Raw genomic sequence first — 26,846 nt, 5'->3', positions numbered from 1 at the left:
TAACGAATGGCTCTGTAACGAATGAGGGACAACCTCAGCACCGAGGTCAGATGCAGTAAGAACTGACCTGGGTTGCAGTCTGTCCCCATGAGGTCCCAGTTCCTGCTTATGGTTTCTTATCTGACCTTGATCTTTACTGATTTACACCCATTGTCCTGTCCCAATTGCCCATGCAATTTCAAGCTCACACCAGACTGAAAGGCAGCAATCGTACACAAACTGCTTAACCAGCTCTGACAGTTGGGTGAAGGAGATCAACAATGCCTATCTGGATTTCAGAAACAAGTCCAGGTCAAGGGTTTTGCTAAGTATCCTTGGCCATTGCCTGCTTCTATTCCACATAACCAGCCTCAGTGTCCGTGAATGATTATTTTCAATTAGCAACTACGCTAAAATGCAAGATGAGGACTGTTATCCTGAGGTATCATGTATTTCTGATGGTGTGGAAATTTCCATTAGGGAAAAGGGAACAACAGCATACTGAGCACATCAGACCTCTGCCTTCTGTCGTGGACTCATGTGCATTTGCAAGTCAACGCTCTCAAGTCTCTCTTTCCTTGTAACTTTCTTCAGATAAATGAGTAGGTCATTTTCTTATTTACCATGTTTATTATAAAGGAACCACAAAGATAGAAAATAAGACACTGGGAGACAAAAACACAGGCTTCCATTTACTTTGGTCACTCACAGAGCTTGATAGTTCTCAAGATGATTTCTTTTTTTTTTTTTTTAAATTTTTTTTCAACGTTTTTTATTTATTTTTGGGACAGAGAGAGACAGAGCATGAACGGGGGAGGGGCAGAGAGAGAGGGAGACACAGAATCAGAAACAGGCTCCAGGCTCCGAGCCATCAGCCCAGAGCCTGACGTGGGGCTCGAACTCACGGACCGCGAGATCGTGACCTGGCTGAAGTCGGACGCTTAACCGACTGCGCCACCCAGGCGCCCCTCAAGATGATTTCTTGATTTAACACAGCAACACATGGGCTCTGTATCATATCAGACCATCTCATCCATGTGGGGCACTGAATCCTGGGTGTTTTGTATATGTTTTATGACATATGTTCAGGCACAAAGTATGCACATAGTGTTGGGAGAAATGGGTGTTTTAACACTGGAAGCATCCAACATATTAAAAGGAGACTCAGCTTTTAAACGTGTATTCTGGCCATTTAGCTCTCTACAGGATAGCCACTGAGATGCCGCTGTTGATGCACAGATCTCCAATCCTTTCCTTCCCCTTAAAAATCAGTGGTTTACATTAGCCATCAACCCTCCATTTTTCTCCAGTTGAGGAGTTGTATTTGCAATAGTCCTGTCACATCAGATGTTAACTGTCTCCTAACGTCTGGGCCAAGGGCACACAGTAACTTCAGAAAAAAGAGAAGATATTCAAAGGGAGGAAAATGAAACCCATAAAGCTACCTTAAATTCCAGAGGAATCAGAAACTACTCCTTTTTTGTTTGAAAAACTGCAAACCTCAGGAGCTTCAGTTACCCTGCAGATCTGTATGTCATTTGTTGGACCACAGTATTTGTCTTTTCTACTGAGCCTTCTTCCTTAAAGGCAGAGTTTTCTGTTGATGAGGACATGAGGTATTCATTCAAATTTTTTTCTGAAAAATGCTTTCTTTTCAGGAATTAGGGAAAATCCTAGGTGATTTCACCATAACATACTACATTTTCTTCTCTTCTCTTCTCTTCTCTTCTCTTCTCTTCTCTTCTCATTTCTGTATGTGTGTATGTCTTTCTCCCTCATGTAATCAAGACAGTGTCAACTTACATTTAACTTGACTGAAATTGGGAAATCATGCAAGCCTTAATAGGGGCAGATGATGGAAAGAAAGACAACCCAAGAAGTGACTCTGCAAGTTTTCAGCTTTCCTTGTTCAGATATATAATTGCTAGTTTGGCCTCACTTTTAGCGTTCTTTTTATTTCTGTTCCTATAACCTCAGTCATGGGTTTGGAGAGAATCTTTAGTTTAAATTCCCAGAGTCAAATGGCACAGATACATCTTCTTGGCAAGATCAGGTCTCTCAGCCTTGATTGTATACAATTTACATGCTTTAATTAATAAAAGGCTTAAAAAAAATCCAGTGTGGGCAGTTAAAAGCATCATACTCCCTTTAATTTACTTATGCAAGGAGGAAATGTGTGAACCCTATTGTTTTAATTAGACAGAACATTGTACAGTATTAAGTTGCATTTCCATCTGATTGGCAGTCCAGCAGAACAAAAAGAAGCAAAAAAAAAAAAAAATCACATCCTGAAACTGATAGCAATAAATTATGAATAAAGAAAATGTGATAAACTAGAAACAATTTTTGAGGACTGACAAAGAGATAATTACAAGTTTCAGCTGAATTGGTTTGCCAGGGGTTAACATTCCTACATATTTGTAGTTTCCTTTGACATTTGGCAGTGTCCGTGGTCATAGCCTTCATGCAATAAGGAATGGAGAGAATAAAGGTGAGAAGAGGTCCTGATAAGCCAGAAGTTGATGTTAGCCTTTGTGGAAAAGAAGCAAAAGAAAGCAAAGAGTGGGAGTAAAGGTTGAGAGGGAACTGGGAGAAAGATCAGACTCCCTGTCGGCCCTCTACTTCGCGTCTGTCCGCCACCAGTTGGAGGACATCCTCCGCTACCCACAGGCATGCTTACCCCTTTCTCTTCTCACCAGTGTGGGTAATGCTGACTGCCTGTGTGGAAGTGCCTGGTCCCCATCATCGCCCAAATTACTGTTGACAAAGACTGTGAGCAGGTTTAGTCTTGAATCTGGCTTGCTTTGTCTACCAAAGTCAAGCTGCATGAACTCTGACTCCAGGGGGAGCTCTTTGGCCCAAGAACTGATCCCACAAAGAGGGATGTATGACAGTATGCCAAATGGAGCTTCTTGGCCTCCTTTCTGTGAAAATGATGTGATTTCTTATAAAAAGAATCTAATGTATTCGAAGTTTGCATTCATGGTACCACATTCACCATGACATAATTGTGTTGTGTTGTATTTTGTCTTGTTTGTTTTAGTAAATATGCCAATATAGTCTTAACCTAGTGTTTAAAAAATGGTCACTCACCCTTGCCATGTGTTAGGGGTTAAACAGAAACTCTGGGGTTCTTAACGATGGTATTAGCGTGGCATTTTGGTAAGGGTCTTAGGTATACCAGAATTCCATCCTAAACCACAGCCACAAGTTTTCTAATATATGGGTGTATGTGAAGGACACCAGCGACTGGAAAAACACTACTTCACCTGTGGCTCGGCTCATGTCTGAATTCTGGCTCATGATATTCTACTGAACTGGATTGTGGAATGTGATTTAAGGGATATCTTTGATCTTTCTAAGCTCAAACTCGAATCCCTTCACTGCAGAAAGCATGGGGGGGCAGAAATAGAACATAGGCTGGATGGGCCAGTCTCAAGTGAGCGGTAAGGAGGTTCCGGCAGCTCTTCTACATCATTTGTGCCAGAGGAAGAGGGAGAATTACAACAGTGACTAGAGAGCTAGAAGTCCAGGCCCAATTAATCCTTCAGAATCTAAGTCGTAGCAAATTCTCTTCCCTGAGAGGAAATAGAGAGTAAAATCTCAAGAGTTTCCTCTCCTGGATGTCTAGAGAACTGGTTTCTCAGAGAATTTGCTGGGTAGAACCTTTGACCGTTTTTTGGTCTAAATATTTAGTCAGTATATACTTATTCATCATAGACCACATGACTGGCCCTGTGGAAAATATTTAAAAATGTAAACAATGATACCTACACATAGGGTGCTGGTAGCTTTATCACAAGAGACAGAACATGAAAGGTGAGAAAAAAATAAAATTTCTTCAATTTCTCACAAGCTGTACTTTGTGTTTTCTTTTTTTTTAATTAAAAAAGAATTTAATCTCTACCCCCAATGTGGGGCTCGAACTCATAGCCCCAAGATCAAGAGTTGCATGCTTCACCCACTGAGCCAGCCAGGTACCCCATCACAAGCTGTACTTTGATTCTGCAAAGTCTGTCTTAAGTTTTCCCTTTCTTTCCAACTCCCTAGTAACCATCCTGTATCTTTTAAGAGTTTTCATATTAGAATTTAGCCAAAAAGTTCTCAGTAGAGAGCAGTTTTGCTCCCCAGGGACATCTGTAGATATCTGTGACATTTTTTTGGTTGTCACAACTGTATGCTTGGGGGTGGGGGTGGTTACTGCTGGCATTTAGTGGGTTAAAGCCTGGAATGCTGCTTAATATCCTACAATGCACAGGACAGTCTCTACAGCAAAAAATTATTTGGCTCAAAATGTCAATAGAACTGAAGTTAAAACTCCTGAATTTTAGCCTGTTAAATAATTTCTCCACTGTATGCCATCTTTGAACCAGTATCCCTCATATATCTCTGGATATTCTCTTTATTCGCAATTCCATATATTTGCTTGGGCATAATGTAAATAAATATATATGGGTATGTAAATATACATGGATATGTAAATATGTGTGGGTATATGTATGTATGTATATTTGACTTTGATTTATATAGGTCAGTGCTGGGAGATGGATTTATTTTTCTTTCCAGAAGAGTACAACAAATTTAAACTTGGGGAAAGGGGAGTGGAGACAAATCCGTTATTTCAAGAACAAACTTGAACATTAACTAGACAGTGACAACCTTCTTTCTCTAGTCAGATGACACATCTTCTCCAGATCATCTTGTAGCGATTATGAAACCCTATTTTTGTTATTGTTTTAATTAGTACTCCGAGATATTCTGTCCGTATACGTGAAAGTTAACATTATTCATTCTCTGGCAGATTAAACTTAATGTTTGTCCTCTCACCCTCACCCTCCAGTGGAAGGTTAACAGAGACAGACATGCCCATAGCCATAAAATAAGTCCTGACAGGCCCGGATTTCCATTTCCACTTTTAAGAATTAAATCAGCTGTCCTATGAACTAGAAATAGGTATGGAATCTCCAGTTTTAATGTGACATTCTTATTTGCCTGACTGCTTTTAATTTTATTAAGCTTTATTTAAACAATTTATTCCTATGAGTAATTATTTCATTATTTTAAAAATTGTGAGTCATGTTTATGACACAATTCCAAACAAAAAGAGGAGTCAAAACAGACAAAAATCGATTTTCCCAAATCCAGTATTAACTGTTTCACGTATGCTCTTGACGACACTCTCTACTTACACACAGATAGTTGGACGGATAATATATAGATACAGAGAAAGCAGTAATTTTACTATGTAGGAGGCATCCACGAATTACCTTTAATTTTCCTGGAATTTAATCGTAGAGACATTGAAGTAAAGCTAAATGAATTTCCAGGCTACAGATAAATGTTTCATAAACACCAGTGAGATGAGTTCTCAGAGCACTCCTCTAAGGCAGAAGTTTTCAACCTTGACTACATCCTGGGATCAGCTGAGAAGGCTTTCAAACTCTATATCTAAGAGCAATTATATCAATCTCAAGGGATGGGACTCAAGCATTAGTGTTTCTTAAAGCTCTCAGGTGATTCTAATAGGCAGACAAAATTGTGAACCACTGCTATAAGAAAAAAATGATCATAAAAACATTCCAGAATTAAAATCTGTACATCTTTAAAATTTTTTTTGAACTTAATCAATCCATGTAGTGCTATGTAATATGAGATTAACGTCCTTACACTTTCTCCCACTGTTTTGCTGCCTCCCTGTTTTTGTGGTCTGTGGTATTTTTATTTTGTCGGGGTTTATAAGATTTATCCTTAATGCTACCAAAATTCCCTCAGTTAGGGGGGATAACCAGAGAGATGACTAGAATGGAGAAAGATATTCCAGAACAAGAAAGCAGGTACCTAGGCATCAAAGAATATATCTGGGGAGACTGAAGTATGGCAGTGGGCTGGCTATGTCCTCAAGGAAAAATATCAACCCAACTCTGTATGGCTTCTTACTTTATTATTAATGAATTAATTATGTTTACTTTGGGAAATTGGAAAATTGATCATCAACTACATCTTAGGTGTCTTTATTCAACTATTTTTTTTTTTTTTTTTTTTTTTTTAGTGATTGTCACCTATGCTCCAAAAAGGGACAGGTTATTTTTAACTATTTTTAGACCGGTGGGCCCCTTTAACTTTCAGATGAGGGCTATAGGAGTTCTGACTGAGAGGTGGAGTGGGGGAGTACCAATTCACAGAGCCCTGAGCCAATTTTAAATGGTTTACAGACCTCAGGGTAAGAATCTTTGTTTTAAACATTTAGTCCTGCCTGTTCTCTTCTTTGTTTATTCACTGAGTAAATTGCATTAGGGTGAATGGGACCTTCCCAATGTAGGAATAGGTTTCTGACTGAGGAGAAAAATGTAGGAATATGTTACTATGTATGCTATTTGAGAGTGTTTTCTTTCTTTCTTTCTTTCTTTCTTTCTTTCTCTCTTTCTTTGTTTTGTTTTGTTATGATTTTTGCTGCTAACTTGTTAAAAAAAATTAAAACATTCACAAAACATGGCCAGGTAGTTCAGGCAATTAGGGCTGCAACAAGATGGGTAAAAAGGCCTTCTCTAGAAATAGACATGAGAATACAGTTTAGTATCCTAAGTAGTTTTGTCTAGAAAAGCAAAGATGAGTCCCTGGAGGGGAGCCAGTTAGTGTAGTGAATTTTCAAAGCAGTGCAGGCCTTTCCTGGGCATGGAGATTAACTCACTGCTCTTGCTGAGTCGCCCATGACCCATCTAGGTCATGGTCTGTATAGAGTAGGGACATAGATCTTTGGTATACATCCGAATGCTGAAAAGCTTCCAAGACTACTAATGCTTCTATCTCTTCCTTTACTGTCCCATCCCATCCTCTTACACCTTGAATTCCCTGGGCAGGAGTAGGGATTTGGGGATGTAGGCTCCAAGGCAGCTTCCAGACAAGTGTCCTCTCTCTCTCTCTCTCTCTCTCTTTTTTGAGGATTCTGCCACTGTTAATACTGCATCCTTCCAACCTTGAAGACTGTATCTTTCTTACCTTCCTTTGTAACTTCAGGCCCGTCTTCCTCTTATTCATAATCATTAAAATCATCCTTGTTGCCTTAATACCATTCTGAGCTAACTGTTCTTTTATGTCTATAGGTCCAGTGATCTCTGTTTTTTCACTCCATGAACTATCCCCAAGTGTGGCCACATCTTAGATCTCATCATGATCAGAACTGCCCCATTTAAAAGCTCTCAGAATGTGTAAATCCCCTCTTTGAGCATGACCCCTTTCCATTCATTTTTTCTATCCCGTCACTCATGCTGGGAATTCTGTTTATCTTCAGAGTAATTAAATCTCAGTGGCATAACACAACAGAAGCTCATTTCTCATTCACACAGATCCAGTATGGGTCATCAGGGCCTCCATCTGGGGTCTAGGCTCCTTCTACCTTGTGCCATTGTCATCTTGCTCAATACATGGCTTTCAAGGTCTAATACTGGTAGAGTAGGGTGGAGGAGACACTTTGATTTTTTTCCACTGACTTGTCCTGTACGAGATGCACTTCATTTCTGCTTAAAGTCCATTGAATTGAGCTTGTCACCTGGTCCCAGATAGGCCGCAGTGGAGGCTGAGAGATGCACAGAGCCCTGGGGTATTTGGTGGCTACTGACTGTCTCTGCTGCTTCCAGTACACTTTCCAGTCTCTTGAGGTCTTCATGAATGTCCCCTTCCTTCTAGTTCTGTGGACCTCCTTTATAAGTTGGAATCACGAGGCCTATCATGTCATAAAAGTACTCCTTTTAGTGTCCATAAGATCTTTCTTCACATATTCCCCTGCTATTGCCTTATTGATCCCATAACCCATATCTACAGGCAGCCTCTACAGTGTACCCTCTCCTCCTCCTCCTCTTGTGGTTTGCCAGGGATAATGTAATGAAATCACATTAATTTGATACAAGGAAGATAAATCCTATGGAGTTTCAGGTAGGTCATAAATTGCTCATTTTTCATCCCTAGTTGACAACTTATTCTGTGATGATTTAAAACCTTTTTCATATCTTTAAGTTGCTATCTAATCCATATCTCTTCAATTTCAGCGTATGGATTAATATTCAATGTTAACAAAAGGCAAGAGGTTTGTGGCCAGTTTGACGGAATATTCTTCAGCTCTTCTATTCTCAACATTTTCTGTATCTTTTTTCATCTTCTCTTCCTTTGTGTCTACCTTAAAATAAATATTCTTCTTTCTTTTGTTCTTTCGATCAAGTTCTATGCTTTTACTAATCGTATGGTGCCTTGTTCCATTACATTCGAACTCTTTTCACTATTTAAACCTTTTCTTTCCTAAGAATTCTCTAGCTGTACATCTGCTAAACGTTTGTTTAGTCCTGATTTTTTTCTAAAATTTTTACTCCAGTATTCACTTAAGCTACTGCACTGTTTCTCACCTGTCAGCATCAAACTTCATAATGGAGAAGTCTACAGCTAGCACTTTTGCAAAATACCTTCAAGTGCTGACACTTCCCTTGTGAAAACTACACATTTAGATGGCTATTAATGGCCAATGGAGTTTCATCATAATTGGTATAATTCAAACTTCAGCAAAGTTTAGTAGTATTTTTTATTCTGTAATTTCCTCTTGCCCTACCTTTTATTATACAGTGTGTACATAACATATCTCTCCTACTTTAATGATGAATTTTACTTATAGATTTTTGGATGATCTAATTGCCTCCTTCCTTTCTCCTACTAAAACAATGCAAATGGCTGAACTCTGTTTCTCTCAGATAGAAGGGAACTTCACAGAGTCATTACCCAGACTGGGCTGTATTTCAAATTATAGCTCTCTTATAGAGGCTAGTACATATAGTATCCAGTGCTTCACTGCCTGAAGCTAAATAGAAATTCCTGTCCTTCCTGGTTTTTATTTCACTTAAACATGTGGTCTCCAGCTAATTCGCAACAGTCTGAGGAAAATCCCACCATTGCATCCTGGATCTTGTGACCTATGACCCACAAGGGAAACTTTGGATCCATGATGTTTTGATGTATGAAAACCAAATCCAAATAAAATAAAACTGAAATGAAGAGCTATTATCTGGAGGTCAGCCATCAGCTAATCTAACTGGTTATCAGCTCAGAATTGTTGGCGAGAGATTTGTCATGGACCCAATGTCAAGTCTATATCGTTGAAAGGAAATCGAGAATTGGCTGTTGTGCTGAAATGCGATAACTAATCTGTATAATCCAAAAAGAACAAGTGGAAATGTGGTCCTTTGTGACACTTGACAACTCCTAGTAAGAACGGGTTGGCGATATGCATCTTCTTGAGGATTTTTATTTCTTTTCAGGCATCTTATTGAGGTTTTGGTTACTATCAACATGATCTTTTGTGAAATTACGTTTTTCTTCGTAATTCAAAATTTTGTTGGAATTTATCCATCTGTGGATTTATTTTCACTAATATTATTCAAAACAGATTGAATCTGTTTAATCTCTATTTTAAGGTGTTTAGCTTTGAATTCCAGAAAATTTTCCTTCATTATGGATTTGATTACTGCTTTTCTTGCTAGTGTTAAAATTGTGCATTTTTTCCACCCTTGAAAATAACTGTGATTTTTATCTTCTGTATTTATTTATCTTCTGTCTTCTCACCAGTTTTGGTCCTTTTTCCTTTACTTTCTTATTGTGGAAGAGCTTATCAAGTCTGTTTTGAAGTTAGTGAAACATTTTGCATGCCATTGCTGTTTTCAAAAATCTGTGAAGATTTTAATCTTGCTATTGTAATTTTAATTGTCATGCAGTCCTTCCCTGTATCTCCTGATTTTTATGCATGTGTTTATTTGTTTTATTTTAGTTCAGCTCTGTCTTTGTAGCTAATTATTTTTTGTTTTTCAGTTTTATCCCATCCTTTAATATTAGCCTGTTTGCTACTTAAGGATTTTAACCTTTGCTTGACATAAGGCAATTTGCATACTCTGGAGAGTTATCTTCTGTCTCCTGAACTGTACTTTTGTCAGAAGTATATTTTTCTCCCAGATTTTCATGAGTTTTTGTTTTCTCTTATTCTAAAATCTTCCTAGCCTTAGGTCCCATTTAGCTATTGTCCTTTTTATTCTTTCCCGTCTTTAAATGGAGAGAATCCATTTCCATTTAGTGTTTGCAAACACACAAGGTGTGTGTAATGCTCTTGGTTCTGTTCTCCCTGACAATGAAGAGAAAACTTCCAGCCCAAGATCCATGAAATAAATTAGCGTTTCTACTATGAGAGTGGCTTTTTGGAATAATCAGAATTTTGGTTGGCCAGACTTTAGAGGTCATCGAATCCATCTCCTATGTTCCTGGAACAACTCTATCTAAATTGCCTTATGTACATCTTTATATAAACAAGGACTCTGACTTGACTGGCTTCCTCCCTGGGAGCTCCTCCACCTCCCACCTCCCAGTCTTTCCCAGGACTTGGTTTTAGGTCTGCAACCCGAGGTCAGATGGAGATAAGGCCTGTGGTTCCTGGAGTGGCCCCCACGGAACCTGAGGCAAGGAGGCCTTTCCCCACCAAGTCTGGGGATAGCTGAAGGCTCCAAGCTTCCCACTTTACCCACCACAGACCACCGCCTGTGCCAATTTCCTAGTCATTCAGTGGCCTCAGCAGCCTGTAATGAAGGCTCAGCTTTTGTGCAGGGTGCTCCTGGGAAAAGCCCCAATCAATGCCTTTAGGAATCATGGGGGATTTACCCACAGGATTACAGGCCTCATCATCCCAGCCTAACCAAGGGCTGACCTAGGCCCTAGAATAATATCCAAGTACAAAGATTTCATTTACTCTAACAGAGCTTCTAGTACTATAACAAATATGACTTTTCACCCCTCCCCGCCCCCCCCAGACTTTAGAGCAAGATTGCAGTGACCTATGAAAAGATAGTCTACATTAGTAACTGGAGCAGATAATTTTATACATCCCTGTCTATATTTATGTTGTGCATGTGTGTGTATGTTTTGCCTTTCCTAACTAAAGATTCCTTAAAGTCCATTTAAGCCAATCTGCTTGCCCAGCTTTTTTAGAGGAGGGAAAGAGTTAGGCTGGATTAGTACCATAAAACCTGATTTTCTTGTGTTTATGTGAACTTCTTAGAGTTGTAGGAAATAATTGTGATAGTGGTGATATTGGTAATGGTTGATAAAAGCCTTTCTGCAGGCTAGCCAAACGGGGATTAATCACCAAGAGCAGATGTAGAGCACTAAGTATCAACTTTTTTAGGAGGAATTTGAGGAGTCACTGACATTCTTTGTGTAAGGTTGAGGTAAGGTGAGAGATGGCCTTCAGAGATTCATCACTGGGATGGGAAAACTCAGCACCTTGAAATCAACAGGGAGGCAGCTCACTTGCAGATGCGAGGAGCTCATGTGAAGCCCATGAAATTGGCCCGATTATGCTCAGGGATGTGCTTCTTGGAAAAAGGAGGGCATCTCTCAGAATCCTTGCCAGGACTGCAAGGGTTTCCAGCATCCTGCAGATGGGCCTGCTGGGGAAAGTGGTCTTCGGCACATTCTTCTGTGACCATGAACAATTGGGGCTGGGTGCTGAATGAGCTTGGCTGTGAGTCAGTCTGGCTGTATAGTGGCTATAAATCTTCCCTTTTTGTTTTTATAAGTTAGTCCCTTACTTTCTCTGTTTGCCAGCCTTCAATGCCCATGATTTTGAGGGCAGCTCCTAGTGCCCTCTCATGTCCTGAATTGATGTGATGAAGATTGGTAAAACAACAACAACAACAACAACAAAACCAACCATAATGGAGAGATACAATAATGCACCTGGATATCAAGATACTTTCTGTGTTCCTGGGTCTTTCAAAGATCTAGGTTAAAGGTCTCAAGAAATCTTATAAAAAATGGCCCAAATACAAAACAAAACAAAGCAAAGCAAAAGAAAACACTAAAAACAAATGGGTTGCCTGGGTGGCTTAGTCAGTTAAGCATCCGACTTTGGCTCAGATCAAGATCTCGCAGTTTGTGGGTTTGGGCCCCACGTTGGGCTCTGTGCTGACAGCTCAGAGCCTAGAACCTGCTTCAGATTCTGTGTCTCCCTCTCTCTGCCCCTCCTCTGCTCATGCACTCTCTCTTTCAAAAATAAATAAACATTAAAAAAAATTAAAAAGCGGACACTCAGAAACAGGCAAATAAACACAACACAGTAAAAACCAGAAACCAACTTTGCTGCCATTTGTATCCAATGGAAAATACTTTTTTTTTTAAAGCTTTAAGTCACTCTAATAGTTATACTAGTTAAATATTTAGCATGTTTTATTTGTGCTTTTAAAATATTATCTTTGGGATACCTGAGTGGCTCAGTCGGTTAAGTATCTGACTCTTGATTTCGCCTCAGATCATGATCTCATGGTTTGTGAGTTGGAGCCCCGCACTGGGCTCTGCTCTGATGGCGTGGAGCCTGCTTGGCATTCTCTCTTTCCCCTCTCTCTCTGCCCCTGACCCTCTTGTACTGTTTCTCTCTCAAAATAAATAAAAAGTTAAAAAATTAAAATATCCTTAATAGACAAATGCACATATGTAAATTGTGTGTGTGTAGAAATAGAGCTAGAGATAGACCAACTGTATTCTTTTTAAAAAAAATTTTTTTTTTTTTACATTTATTTATTTTTGAGAGACAGCATGAGACAAAGTGAGAGTGGGGGAAAGGCAGAGAGAGAGGGAGACACAACCTGAAGCAGGCTCTGAGCTGTCAGCACAGAGCCTGATGCAGGGCTCAAACCCACAGACTGTGAGATCATGACCTGAGCCGAAGTCGGACGCTCAACTGACTGAGCCACCCAGGCGCCCCTAGACCAACTGTATTCTTAATCTCTCTCTTTCCTGTATCACCATTTAAGTTTTAAGTTCAAGGCCTGAGTCTTATTCTAATTAACCCCCCTCCTTTGTTTCATAGTTATTCATATAAACAATAGGCCAGCTATATAAAAAATTGAAAGAGTATAGTAGATATTATTGATTAAATACAACCAGCATTTCCACTTCCCCCTTACTCCTTAAGCAAAATTAATTCCATTTTTGTTAGGAAAGGGCTTCTGGTATAATTGTGGCCACTATGAAATGAGAAGAAGTGTAGTAAGGAGCTTAAAGGAAAGGTATTGTGTCTAATTGAGAGAAGACATAAGCAAGAGAGTCCTCATCTTCCACTTTTGGTCATTGCCGTGTCTGCTTGTGATGGCTGTTATCTTAGCAGCCATCCTGGAACGCTAAGTGATACAAATGGAGAGCAAAGCCAGCATGCTGAAGATGGCAGGACAGCAAGAAGGGAGGTGACTGATCTCTGATGTCGTCTTTGATCCACTGAATGGTTCAGTCCTGGATCTGCCTTAGTTGAGGACCTTTTGACACGTAAAATAAGGAAGTTTACTGGCTTCTTGTTTTACTAGTTCAGAGTTTCGTTTTATGGAATTTGAAAGCATTCTAACTGATGGGAAGAACAAAACTTGTTAAGCTGTATGTGTGTTTCCTAGATGATACAAGAAGATCTTGTGGTTATTTTGGCCACAAAAAGTGGGTTATTCAGAAATGAAAATATTAAAAAAAGAAAGAAAGAAAGAAAGAAATGGAGTCCTAGTAGTGGTCACAGTCTCTCCTCCCCAGAGAGTTTTGTAGTTAAGAAAATTAATGATGCTTTTTATGTAGAATACAGCTGGGATTTTATAACCAGTAGGAACCTAGGAACAAGACTAGAAAGAGAAGTAGTTCTTCTCCTTTTTAACCTCTCTACAGAAAATGAAGTTTCTACTGCTGTCCAAGAAGACTAGGAAGCCCCAAGCTAAATCCTGCACATCCACTTGCCTAGTACATATGGAAAAGTGTTAGTATGTTTACCTCTGTTTGACTTTGTGGGGAGTTTTGCAGAGTATTGATCCTGTGTTTTATTAAAAAAAATTTTTTTTTAACGTTTATTTTTTATTTTCGAGACAGAGAGAGACAGAGCATGAACGGGGGAGGGTCAGAGAGAGAGGGAGACACAGAATCGGAAGCAGGCTCCAGGCTCTGAGCCATCAGCGCAGAGCCTGACGCGGGGCTCGAACTCACGGATCGCGAGATCGTGACCTGGCTGAAGTTGGACGCTTAACCGACTGTGCCACCCAGGCGCCCCAAGAATTTTTAATACGTGCCCTTCTTTTTTTTTTTTTTTAATTTTTTTTTCAACGTTTATTTATTTTTGGGACAGAGAGAGACAGCGCATGAACGGGGGAGGGGCAGAGAGAGAGGGAGACACAGAATCTGAAACAGGCTCCAGGCTCTGAGCTGTCAGCACAGAGCCCGATGCGGGGCTCAAACTCACGGACCGCGAGATCACGACCTGAGCTGAAGTCGGACGCTTAACCGACTGAGCCACCCAGGCGCCCCTTGATCCTGTGTTTTAAGATGAAGTACCATGTGAATGAATTTTGCGACATATTGTCACTTTGAATTCACAGTGGTGGTTCACCAAGCTCCTAATGGAACTCAAGGATTTGTACCTAGTTTCTACATTTAGAGTAGAGACAGTAAGAGTCACCCCCAGAGCTAATGACTTGCTATCCGGAGTTCCTCTGAGATTCCAGCTCATCTGTGGGCAAGATGCTCCTCAGTGATGCTGAAGTGACTAAAAACTGAGAACCATTTTAGTATCTTAGAGAAGACCTAAACCCTTGCTTTACATTGCTTTTACATTGCCCTTGAAACGCACTCACACCTGTACACTTTACCTAGGAGGTTTAGGCAACCTTGAAAGGTTGCCAGTGTGTGACTCATTAAATTTCTGTTAAGTGTCACAAACTCCAGTGTCTTACCATAGCCCTTTTCAAAGGGAAGTAGTCAACTTGGGTCATGTAACCTTGAAAGCGATCATATGAAATGCAGCCTTTCTGGTGATTAGATGGAATTGGGGCTCATGGGGAGGTGACCTTTATCAAAAGACACTTGACTCCACTAGATCTACACATAGAGAAACCATAACTCACTTACGATCTCTAATAATCATTAATCTATGTTCTTTCTTTCTTTGTATATTTTAGACAAATGAATTTTTAGAGGGACAGAAGGGGCTGTTAACCATACTAATAACGTGCAAAATCAGTGATATTAACTGCTTAATAAGGGAAATTATAACCACAGGTGAATGTAATAATGACTAAGCATAACTCAAACCCTAAAGAGAGTTACAATGATGAATGTTTCCAGCCTCTGTCCAACTGTCGCCATCTTTCTCAAAGTTACAAAGTGCTGGAAACATTACAGTATTATTGAAGGCACAGACACCTTAAAGATACCAAGGTGTAAAGCAGATTATCTCTTTTACAGACAGGTTCTTTTTGCATGTTCTCAGTTCATTTTACCTAGCGATATTTAAGATTGTAGAGTTGTGTCACAGTTTGTCTACGCTGGAAGATTGTGAGCATTTGTTGCAGAGACCATTGTTTCTTCATCTATAGTATGAGAACTAAGCGAGACATTAAATAAATGGATACAAGATAAAATGATGTGAGGATTAATCAATGAAGAGCTGTGTATCCTTGTAGGAACTGCAAATATTAGCTTGAAAAGAAATTTCTATTTTTCCTTAAGGCTACTTGGAGAGTTTTTGATAATTGCATTAAAAGAAGAGTCTAGGATAGCTCTACCTAAGCAATATAGAACATCAGGAAGAAATGTAAAATATATTATGTAAATGAGTTACTTCAATTTTTATTTAATTTGTACTCTTAATTTTCTGGGTTGTTAAATATTTTGTGTATTGGTGTTTCTAATTTGTTTTCCTTTTAAAAATTTTGCATGCTTCTAATGGAAAGGATCAAATTAAATAACACTGAACACACATAATTACTTGAAAGGAATTTTGATTTTGATAATGACATGTACCATGTGTATTTTCCAACACCACTAAGCTATTCTTCAGTTGTCAGAGGGTACTAACTAGGTGTCTTACAATTTAACTCACTTCTGCCACTGCAGGTAAGGGCTCAGTTCCTTAAGACTGCCCCAACTTAAGTTACCAATTTCAAGTTCAAGTTGTATATAACCTTTGCTTCTGACCAGCCTTGGCTGTAAATAGGAGTTTCCCATAACCCCCTCTTAATGTTTGATTAGTTTGCTAGAGCAGGTCACAACAGTCATAGACACATTTGTTAGTTTATTATAAAGAATAATGTAACTGATACATATGAACAGTCAGATGAACAGGTACATTAGGTGTGGTCCAGCAGGATCCCTAGAGCATAGGAGTTTCTCCACAGAACTGGAGTTCACCACCCTCTTAGCCTATGGATGTGTTCACTAACTCCAAGTTCTCAGCTTCCTCCTCGTTGGTTTTTATGGAGGCTTTATTACATAGTCATGCTCTATTAAATCATTTGACCACTGGTTATTGGTTCAACCTCCAGCCCCTCTCCCCTTCCTGGAGGTCAAGATGTGGGACTAAAAGTCCCAGCCCTCTATTTGTGGTTGGCATCTCCTCATCCTTAGGAGCCTTCCAAAAGTCACCTTGTTACCACGAACTCAGGTGTGGTTGAAAGGGGCTTGCTATGAATAACGTGGTATGTTCCCCACTCTAATCACTTAGGAAATCCCAAGAGTCATAGGAGCTTTGTGCTGGAAACGGGGACAAAGACCAAATATATATTTCTCATAAATCACAGTATCACAACATGGTAGTGATAAGAAACGAGAATCTTATTGCCATGAAAGTGAGTATCAATAGAAATGAGTGTGGTTTAGTTTTTAGCCAAGCTCTTTCTACTTGAGTGAAGATTTTGTTGAGCTATGCCTCACTTGAAGAAAACTTCACTTAAAATCTGTATTTCTAAGAGATGATGGAGGTTGAAATTTTAAATTATTATAGTAACTAACATTTGAAATGAGCTTTACAGTTCCAAAAGTCTTTCAGATCCATTTCTTCTTGTCAACCTTAGAATAGCCATGTGACAGATATGATTATGACATTCTCCCCAGACAAGCAGTAAACATAAAAAGTAGAAATTAAACTTAACATTTTGGCTAAATATGCAAATTGAAAAATATGTCCACTTTCCCCTTAGAAGTGGTTATGTTCCTTGCAAAAGCTATTTTTTTAAAAAGACAAATATAGGGGCACCTGGGTGGCTCAGTCGGTTAAGGGTCTGACTCTTGGTTTTGGCTCAGGCCATGATCTCATGGTTTGTGGGATTGAGCCCCATGTCAGGCTCTACTCTGACAGCAGGGAGCCTGCTTAGAACTCTGTCCTTCTCTCTCTGCCCTTCTCCTGCTCACGTGCATTCTCCCTCTCCCTCTCTCTCAAAATAAGTAAATAAACTTAAAAAAAAAGTAGCAGCTAAGGATTACGATATCTTAGTTTGAAATTTGGCTTCATGGCTTAGTTTGAACCCCAGCAAGTTTCCTAAACTTCTCAGCCTCAGCTTACTGAATTGATAAATGGGGACAATAATAGTACCTAAGGAAGAAATGAGATAATGCTTGTAAAATGCTTGGCACAATAAATAATAGCTGTTGCTATTACTATTGTTATTAGTAATATTATTCAGGTACTTGGGTTTCAAATATGACACATTACATTTCCTTAACGGGAGATCAACATAGATATGGGAGGTAATTAGTCATCCTTCTATCATTTCTCCTACACTTTTTACTTCCGTTTCACTCTAAACAAGAAATTGCTGTCTTCCCTTTTAGTTCAGTGTAAATGTAATACAAATTAAGGATCCCATGATAAGTTTTAGAGCAATCAGTAAAATTTTACCAGGTAGTGAAACCACAGCCTAGTTTCATTTGTGGACATCATTTGTCTAATAATTGGCCTTCAGAACCATTTGTAACTTAATCTTGAATTCCACCAGATGTTCTATGTGATGATATAACATTTTTTTCTTCAAAATTAGGTATCACCCATGTACTTGGGACACACCGATTTCCCTCCGCCTTCCCTAATCACAACAAGCCTATGGGATATGAAATCATAGTCTGATCAGGGTTGCCCAGATGTTCTGAAATCTGTTACTCAGCACTTACTGTGCCAAAAAACAAACAAAAAAAAAAAACAAAAAAAAAAAACCCCAAAAAACCTTGACTTTCAAAAAATGCAAACTGCTTTCCAAAAGCTAAGCAAAATGAAGAGTAAGCCATTTACTAGTTAAAGGAGAGAAGAGCAGAACGTGGCTCACCAAACTTAGGAAATGCAGTAGTAAGAAATGCTGAAGCACAAGGATAGGTCTTCTTTTCAGTCTTTGAGAGTTTCACTTTGAGGAAATTTCTGCAGATTGCCTTGAAAGCTATGCTTTGACTGAAGTTATACTTGCTCAAAACCCTTTTTGTTTTGCATTGCTTTTGGTGCATCTGCCATATATAACAGTCATGAATTTTAGGATATTTTTGCCACTACTAAGTCATGCGCAGTCTATCTTCAGCACAGCAGGCAGCCCATCCTGTTAAAACACCAGTGATGCTATGCCCCTTGCTCGCTCTGAAGGCTGTCCATCTCCTTCAGTGTAAAAGCCCAGTGTCCCATAATATCCTCGTGATCTGAGTTCTCAGTACCTTATCACCCACTTTTCAACCTCTCTTCCACTTGACTCCAGCCGCACTTTCCTTACTGCTCCTTGAGCCCACCAGGCATGCTCTTGGCTTTTACCTTTGCTTCCCCATCTCCTTGGCATACTCTTCTCCAAGATCCTTCCTTTGCTTTATCATTTACAACTTTCTCTTGTCAGTAGGGAATACTCCGAAAACCCTGTGTAAAAACGTGACCCAGCTCTCCCCAGCTTTATTCTTATCATTTTTTAACATATCACTTGTCACCATTTAACATACTATGTATTTGCATCACCCTCTGAAATGTAGGTGCCAAGACAGCTGGGATCTTTATCTCTTTTGTTTCCCACTGCCTCTTTACCACCTAGCATGGCTCATGTTAGGCATTCAATAAATATTTGCAGATTTGATTGATTAAGTAATCACTTGCTCAACCAAAAGCCTTCAGGGAAATGTATTTTTCTCCCAAATTGCCTATTGAACAGAGGGTGGAGTATGGGAGTGATTCTTTAGGCTTGTGGTGGGTAGAAGTAGTTGCCTATCCCCAGTGGTTCATTGTTAATGAGTCAGTATTCCCTTTCAATCTGAAATACTTTTATGTGAATGGTAGAGATTAAATAACCTTGCAGCTTTGTGACTGCTCATTGCTGCTGAAAAAGTAAATAAAATTCACTTCAGGATACTGCATTTCCTATTAGAGTTTATTTTTTCTCTCCCTTGTTGTCCTCCCTTGATTTTGTACAGCAAGTTTATACTAATCACTCTTGGAATGAATGGCTAGCTAGAGATGCTCTTAAGTTGCATTGCAAATGGAATTCTTTTCCTTTTCCACCCTCAAGATTTACTTCTCTATTTTGAAGAGAGGGTCTGTAAGTTGATGAGATCTCTAAGGAGCCACTTGGAAGGTGAACAAGAATAATACTCCCAAGTCTCAAACCCAGTCACTGTCAGGCCCACAGTAGGAGGTGGGAGGTGTCATTCGAGGTACTGTGTCCACGGTTGGAAGATTGTCGGGAAGCTCCTGATGAATGAGATGCTAGACTTCGTCTCCTGCGTCTCATCCCCGGGCCATGCTGCAGAACCCAGCCACACCTGTGCCTGATGGGAAGCAGATGTTTAGCTTTGCAGGGAGAAAGCATTCAGAACTATGGAATTGAGGACTCAGACGCCCTTTCTCTTTTGTTCCCTCTCAAAAAGCAAATCGAGGAGGGAAAATTACACCTAAGTAATGACCCTGCAAGAGGACTTAACTACAATGGGTTGAAACCAATCCCATGTTTTAAGGATTTGTGTAATTCAAAAAGAAAAAAAAAAGCAGTATGTTTTAAAGCTAAGTTCAGCCAATTGGATAGTTTTGAGAATTTTTTTTTTACATCAGTTCTATTACTGCTGTTTCCATAATACTTCGTTTCTGTCTCCTCCTGTTAAGTCTTGTTGTCACTCGGATTCCCTTGACCTCTTTTCTGCATTTTTGCTATAGCTTTCAAACTTGCTTTCTCACCTTGTCTTCCCCATTGCAAACCATCCTATGCTCTGCTGCTACATTAATTCCTTAAATCTTAGTCTGATCATGTTATTCTGTTCCTCAGAAGCTTTCCTGAGGCTTTCTGATTTTCACTGGATAAAGTCCATATCCTTCAGTCTTGAATTTATGTCCTTTGTCATTTAGACCCAAGTTGTATTAGTTTAGCGGATCTCTCACTATATTCTTAATACTCTGGGGAAATAAGAATATATTTCTGTCACTGTGGTTTTTGTTTTATTTAATTTAATTTATTTATTTTTTATTTTTTTAATTCCCTTGAGTTTCTTCCCTGTGTGTTTTTGGTCATGATTATCACTTCATATGATAGATCCCCTCTATTAGCTTGCTAGGACTTCAGTAACAAAATACCTCAGACTGGGTGGCTTAAACAACAGAAATGTACTTTCTCACCGTTCTGTAAGCTGAAAGTCTAACTAAGATCTATATTCTGTCAGGTTTGGTTTCTGGTGAGACCTCTCTCCTTGGCTTAAAGATGACTGCCTTCTCTCAGTGTCCTCACATGGTCTCTCCTCTGTGGACCCTCATCCCTGTGACTCTTTCTCTTCTTATAAGAACATCTGTTATGTTGGATTAGGGCCCTATCCTAAAGGCCTCATTTTAACTCAGTCACCTCCTTAAAGAACTTATATGCAGCATGGTTACATTCTGCATACTAGTGGTTGGGACCTCAACATATGAATTTTGGGGGCCACAATTCAGGCCATAACAACCTTCCCAGTATATTCACGTGCAAATCATATCTGTAAAGAAAAAAATGAAATTTCCTCCATCATGTCTCATCTGTTCTTATGGCTCAGTACCTTTGTCTTCCCTTCTTTTCATCTCATTAGTACATGTTTCTCCCATATCTTATAGCACTTTCTATATAACTTCTTTTTATTTTCAGTTTTTCCAGCTTTATTGAAGTATGATTGACAAATAAAAATGTGTATATTTAAGGTGTACAACGTGCTGTTTATAAATATGTAAGTATATATACTTAGAAATGGTTAGCATAATCAGTCTAATTCACATATCCTCTACCTCACATAGTTCACTTTTTTTGCGGCTGTGGTGAAGATTCTTGAGATCAGTGCATGATGAGAATGGACTGAACTTGCTGATTTTCACCTCAGGAAATACAAATGAAATGCACCCTTAGAGCATGACTTTGTAGATGGCAAATCCAGTAAATAGTATTATTATGAATATTGATTTTGTTCACAAGCATTTTTGAACACCCTTCCCTGTTTATTGGTACACCGAATAAGTGCATCCACATCACCTTACAATCCAGTAGACTGTCAGTATACGTTGATGGAATGGATGGTCCCTGCCTATAAGGAATTTGTGATTCTTCAGAAAAGAATATATATATAGGCCTTAAGAGCTAATGACCTGTATCAAAGGAAAAACATTTAATCAAGAGAGAGTGTGTGCTGATGTGCCAGAGTAATTGAAAAAATAGTTGCATTTCCCACTCGTATTACTTCTCATTCATTGTTAGCTTGCCAGTCAGGAAGAATGAAAATGGGCTTGTATATTTTTCTCTTGTTGAATTTCACTGAAATATATGTAAGAGTTGGGATTGACTGTTATCTTGAGGCAAGCAAAATTTGATTAAATCAGTCACTGACAGACAACCCATTAAACCAAAGTAAGTATGCCACTGTTCATTTGAGAGGACTAAGAATAATATACAAAGAAGGAAAAGAGGAGGAAGAGGAAGGAGAAGAGGGGAAGAGGAGGAGGAGAAAGAGGAAGCGGAGGAAAAGGAGTGGACAGGGAAAGAAGAGTAAGAAAAACAACAGGAGCAATAGAAGCTATCATCTCCCAAGTGCGAAATGTGTGGCAGGCACTTTATGAGGAATTTGCTAAATAATACCTATTTTAGCTTTTAATGTAACATCTCATGAGGTGAAGACTGTTTCCCATCTTACAGATGATGAAACTGAAGTACTCTAAGATAAAATCGGTCGCTGAAGTTTACACAAATAAGTAACTGAAGTAGGATCAGAGTCTGTGCTGCCCAGATACAGATTCTGTCTTACCTTCTCACACTGCCTCACAAAATAAAATATATCGGCAATCTCAGATTAAATAAGTGAAACTTCTTGAAGCCTGTAGTATGATCATGTACACTGTGAATCTCCAACAGAAAGTTATAGTAAATTTGGCTTCCTGAAGTTATTTGACTGCTAGTATTTTGTCCCTAGGAAGGTATTTCAGGAATCATGTTATTAGGACCTGCTCTCCCTGGGCATTGATACTATTTTAGAATGACAGTGTATTATTTGTATCTGCTTTTATGGTCCCCTTTCCTTCAAAACTGTTTATGGCATTAACTTGTCAAATAACTTTAAATTTCTTTCAGCATATGAGTATGTATTTGGTGAAGTCTTGCTCTCTTTTTTTTCCCCACTGGAAATTGCTGAGGTGTCAAACCACAAAGTGTTTCCTTTAAGGCAGTATTCTTGGTGCTGTGTTTGGCCTTAGATATCTAAGGTGCATTGATAAGGACTTCTACAGAAATGAAGTTTTAGTATAAGCTCTTATTCTTGTTTTATAAGCATTTTCCAGTCAGATTTGTAAAATAGAGGACTTTTCATGTCTTACAATCTAAAAGAATGTTAGAGAATATATTCAAAATTTTCTACGTTTTGTATTTCAACTGAATCTAGTTAGTTATGGAGTATCTGGTGTATACAGAACATTGTAAAGTCCAAAGGATGTTAGAATAAGATAGGACCATTGTTCTCAGAACCTCACAGCCTGATATGTGTATAGAATTTCTTGTAAGAGATTTCAAATGAGAGTAGGTTAAAAATAGCAAGGAAGACCTGCAAAGAACCTCTCCTCGAAAGAACCTCCCGTCGTCTCCCTGGTAGCTAACTATTCGACAGCCTGACTCCCCCTGATGGAGGTGGTCTACCAAACCACATAGGGAAGCAAAGGGTGTGTTTCTTTACAAAGAAGTCTCAGGGGTAATAAAATCTTGAACCAGCATCTCCAAATGAAGGAGATTTTCAAGGCAGAGTCAGATTGGCGAAGGGTATGGGCTGCCGTGGTACTGGTGTTTATATTGCATGGCAAATAGCTGTCTCAGTTCTACATGACTTAGAATCCTAAACTGTTATGGGGAAAAAGACATTTTCAACATTCTTTTTCCAAATCCCACACATTAAAAAAAAAAAAAAAAAAGCACAAATCCAAGACACATCCACCCTGCTGGGAATCCATCCCCCATGTGTGGGCGCTGACTACTCTGTCTGGAATTCGCTTGTGTGTAGGAAGCATGAAGTATATTAGTTTTTGGAAATTTGATACCAGACACGGACAGGTAAGGAAACAGCAGTCAAGTTAACTTTATAAAGAAGTTACTTTGTAATGTTTGGGAAAGTTAAGGAGATTTTGGAAAATGAATTTCAAGTACTTAAAATGAGAGTCAAATTTGTCCTGTTGGATTTCTCTTATCTTCATGTCTCAAGAAACACATATGCATGACTATAAATTTTAGAATGAAATAAGCACAGGATTCTAACCTCTTCTGTGAATGTCAGAAAAGGAGAATTGTGTGTGTGTGTGTGTGTGTGTGTGTGTGTGTGTGTGTGTATTTGAACTTCAGTGTTAGAAGAGCCAGTGTAAGATCAGAATATCTATCTGCATTCTAATTCTTGGTTGGCTGTGCTCTCTTGGAAAAGTTACGTATACTATGCAGACCTGTATTTCTTTATTTGTAAAATAGGAGCAAAAAAGCCCATCATGATCTGTGTTATAGAGAATACAACATAGAAGTCAAAATGACAGACTTGGGCCAACAGTATAGGAATTTAAATATGAATTTTATGAACTAATTAAAAGTACATTCATGCACAAGAAGTGGCTAGAACTACGGGAAGGGAAAACGTGAATATTTAGACTGGTAATATTTGGATTATTTTTATTTCTTTTTAAAAACTTTATTATAGATTTTTATTCTATTTGAGAGATATAACTAATACCAGGGAATTTACTTCCAGCAAGCCTGCACAGCTCCTGCCAGACCAGTACTCTCAGAGGTAAAAATAATGAATTGTGGACAAAATACAAACTGCAGATATATGAAGGCACTAAGAGTAAGGAAAAGCCGGCATATAGTGAACGGAAATCTCTGTAGCAACTTGGTTGAGTTTCCGATTGTTCTGAGCTTTTTGCCTGAGGGCAGGCTGCAGACCATTGGCAGTACTTGGAACAGCTGAAAGCTCAGATACAAAACCTCAGTCCTGTTAGCTTGGAAGGCCAGAGGAGTCCTTGGTGATCATTGTATCTGGAAAGTAGGAGAGGAAAATCCCAGAAAGGAGAAGCTTTAAATTCTTTATTTAAACTCTTGCAAATCTCTGGTTGACTCTTGAACCATACATGCTCAGAGAAGACCCCAGGTAGCCTAAGGCTAAAAAAAAAAATTGTATTCCAGAGTTTGAAATTCAAATTCAGTCAAATATTACCTGCTTTGCTTTTTTAAATTTATTTTTATTTTTTTAAATGTTTATTTATTTTTGAGAGAGAGAGAGAAACTGGGCATAAGCAGGGGAGGGGCAGAGAGAGAGGGAGACACAGAATCTGAAGCAGGCTCCAGGCTTTGAGCTGTCAGCACAGAGCCTGATGCAGAGCTCAAACCCGTGGACCATGAGATCATGACCTGAGCTCTGAAGTTGGATGCTTAACCGACTGAGCCACCCAGGCGCCCCAGCTTGACTTACTTTTTTTTTTTTTTAATTTTTTTTTAACGTTTTATTTATTTTTGAGACAGAGAGAGACAGAGCATGAACGGGGGAGGGTCAGAGAGAGAGGGAGACACAGAATCGGAAGCAGGCTCCAGGCTCTGAGCCATCAGCCCAGAGCCCGACGCGGGGCTCGAACTCACAGACCGCGAGATCGTGACCTGAGCTGAAGTCGGACGCTTAACCGACTGAGCCACCCAGGCGCCCCTTGACTTACTTTTTAACCCTAGCTTGGTCTGTTCCTGGTCCCAAAAGGAGTTGAGTATGCGTTATGGTGGGGAAGGAGATGAAGGGAGAGGGAAAAAAATCCATTTTGTCCCATAGTATTTTGCTATATAATAAATGCTTCCATTTTTAAAAGTTTATATGCTTTAGGGAAACATAACTGAACCCAGTGTCTCTATAACATCTTTTTAATATCCAAGGCACAACCAAGGTTACTTTACATATGAAGAAACAGGGAAATATAAGCATTCCCAAGACGGAGTGAAAAAAAAAAGGTCACTGGAGACTGATCCCAAGATGTTCGGAAGTTGGCACAATCAGACAAGAACTTTTAAGTGGCTCTTGTACTTTTGATCAAGGGCTAAGGAAAGCATGATCATAATGAAAAAGGAGATAGCAAATCTTAGAAGAGAAACCGTACCAAATTAAAAGCCTCGATAAAGAGAATACTAGTAATAGAAGGACAAAAACTTATAAATCACAAGTTTCTTCAACAAGTAGCTACTTGTGGAATTACAGTATTTTAGTGTATATTTGGGAAGGTTTACACAAGGTGAATACTCAATAATGTGAAATGCGTATTGTCAGAATATATGTGTCAGTAGAGAAAGTGGAGAGAGAAGCCATAGAACGCAGTTAAAAGAGATAATACTACTAATAACAATGCAAACATTTATTATTACATTGCATACCCCATGCTAAGTCTTTGACTTACCCAATTGTCCATTATCTAATATCTAATATCTCCTTTTGGTACTGTTGTTTTCAGAATGCAGATTAAAAAAAAACAAAAAAAAAAAAACTAAAAAAAACCCAAAAACCCTTGAGGCTTAGAACATTTAGGTATCTTGCCCATGGTTGCTTAGCCAGGAGGAAATGGATTCTTTTAAATATCCCACTCAGATGCAGCAGTTTGGTGAGAACACAACGCAGAAGCATGAAGAGCAGGGATAGAGTTCTCTTGTTTATAGGACTGTGCTTCTAGATTGTGTCTGCAAAGGTGAGGAGGTAGTTGCTGGAGAGGAGATGATAAAGTATTGAATGGGCCCGGTTTCCACCTTAGGCTTTTGCCACAAATTTCTCTTAATTGTCATAGCCAAAGTCTATCATTTCATCATTAGAGGCAAGAGTGAAAAACAAATACTCCTGAAAGAAGAAACCATCTGACTTTAAACAATGTAAAGATATAAATTAAAATTATTCTTTTTCCTTGGATGTTACATTAATAACAATTATTTTTTGAGTACTTCTTCTATGCCATGCACACTGCTAGGTGATTTATATGTATGATGTGTTTTACTTATTGTACTCTTATGGGGTATGCACTATTATGTTAGTTTATAAAAATAAAAACAGGCTTAATGAGTTAACAACTTGCCCAGTATCATAGTTGAAAATGGCAGGAGTGAATTAAAAATCGAGTCTGCCTGACTCCCGATCTTGATTTCTCAGACTCCACCAACACCAGAGAACACTGGTGTCTAAATTCGAAGGAGGCAGAGAAGATGAAGGAGGGAGGCTAGGGCGCAGCCAAGGGAGACCAGGGACCCTGAAGAGAGACTTTTCTGTTTGATAATATTTCCTAAGGCTGTGCTGTGAGTGACATAGGTTCACACATGAAGGGCCCTGAAGAGAAAAAGGTGTGGAAAGACCTTAAAGTGCTATGATTAATGTCTGACTGGTGGGAACTTTTCTCTCAACTTCCACATCTAATCAATCATGATGTCCTTCCAATTCTTTCTTCTCAAGGTTCTCAAGTATGTCTCTTTATATTCACTTCTATCACCGTAATCCAGGCTACCGGTATTACTCACTTTCCAATTCTTGCCTCTCTCCAAATTATTCTCTTCTTT

The 26,846-nt window shown here is 39.0% G+C and overlaps 1 protein-coding gene across 1 annotated transcript in view; it reads right to left on the bottom strand.

Moving 5' to 3' along the window:
- LOC125151220 (uncharacterized) overlaps positions 1–26,846 on the bottom strand; it is a 63,229-nt gene that overhangs the window by 19,921 nt on the left and 16,462 nt on the right. Inside the window, exon 3 of the mRNA XM_047831847.1 lies at positions 2,660–2,844. Coding sequence (XP_047687803.1) covers positions 2,660–2,844 — 185 coding nt within the window. The remainder of the gene's footprint in view (positions 1–2,659; positions 2,845–26,846) is intronic.

This window comes from Prionailurus viverrinus, chromosome E1 (genome assembly GCF_022837055.1).
Source record: "Prionailurus viverrinus isolate Anna chromosome E1, UM_Priviv_1.0, whole genome shotgun sequence".
Lineage (NCBI taxonomy): Eukaryota > Metazoa > Chordata > Mammalia > Carnivora > Felidae > Prionailurus > Prionailurus viverrinus.
The sequence above is the reverse complement of the archived record's forward strand: the minus strand, read 5'-3'. Positions and strand labels throughout refer to the sequence as shown.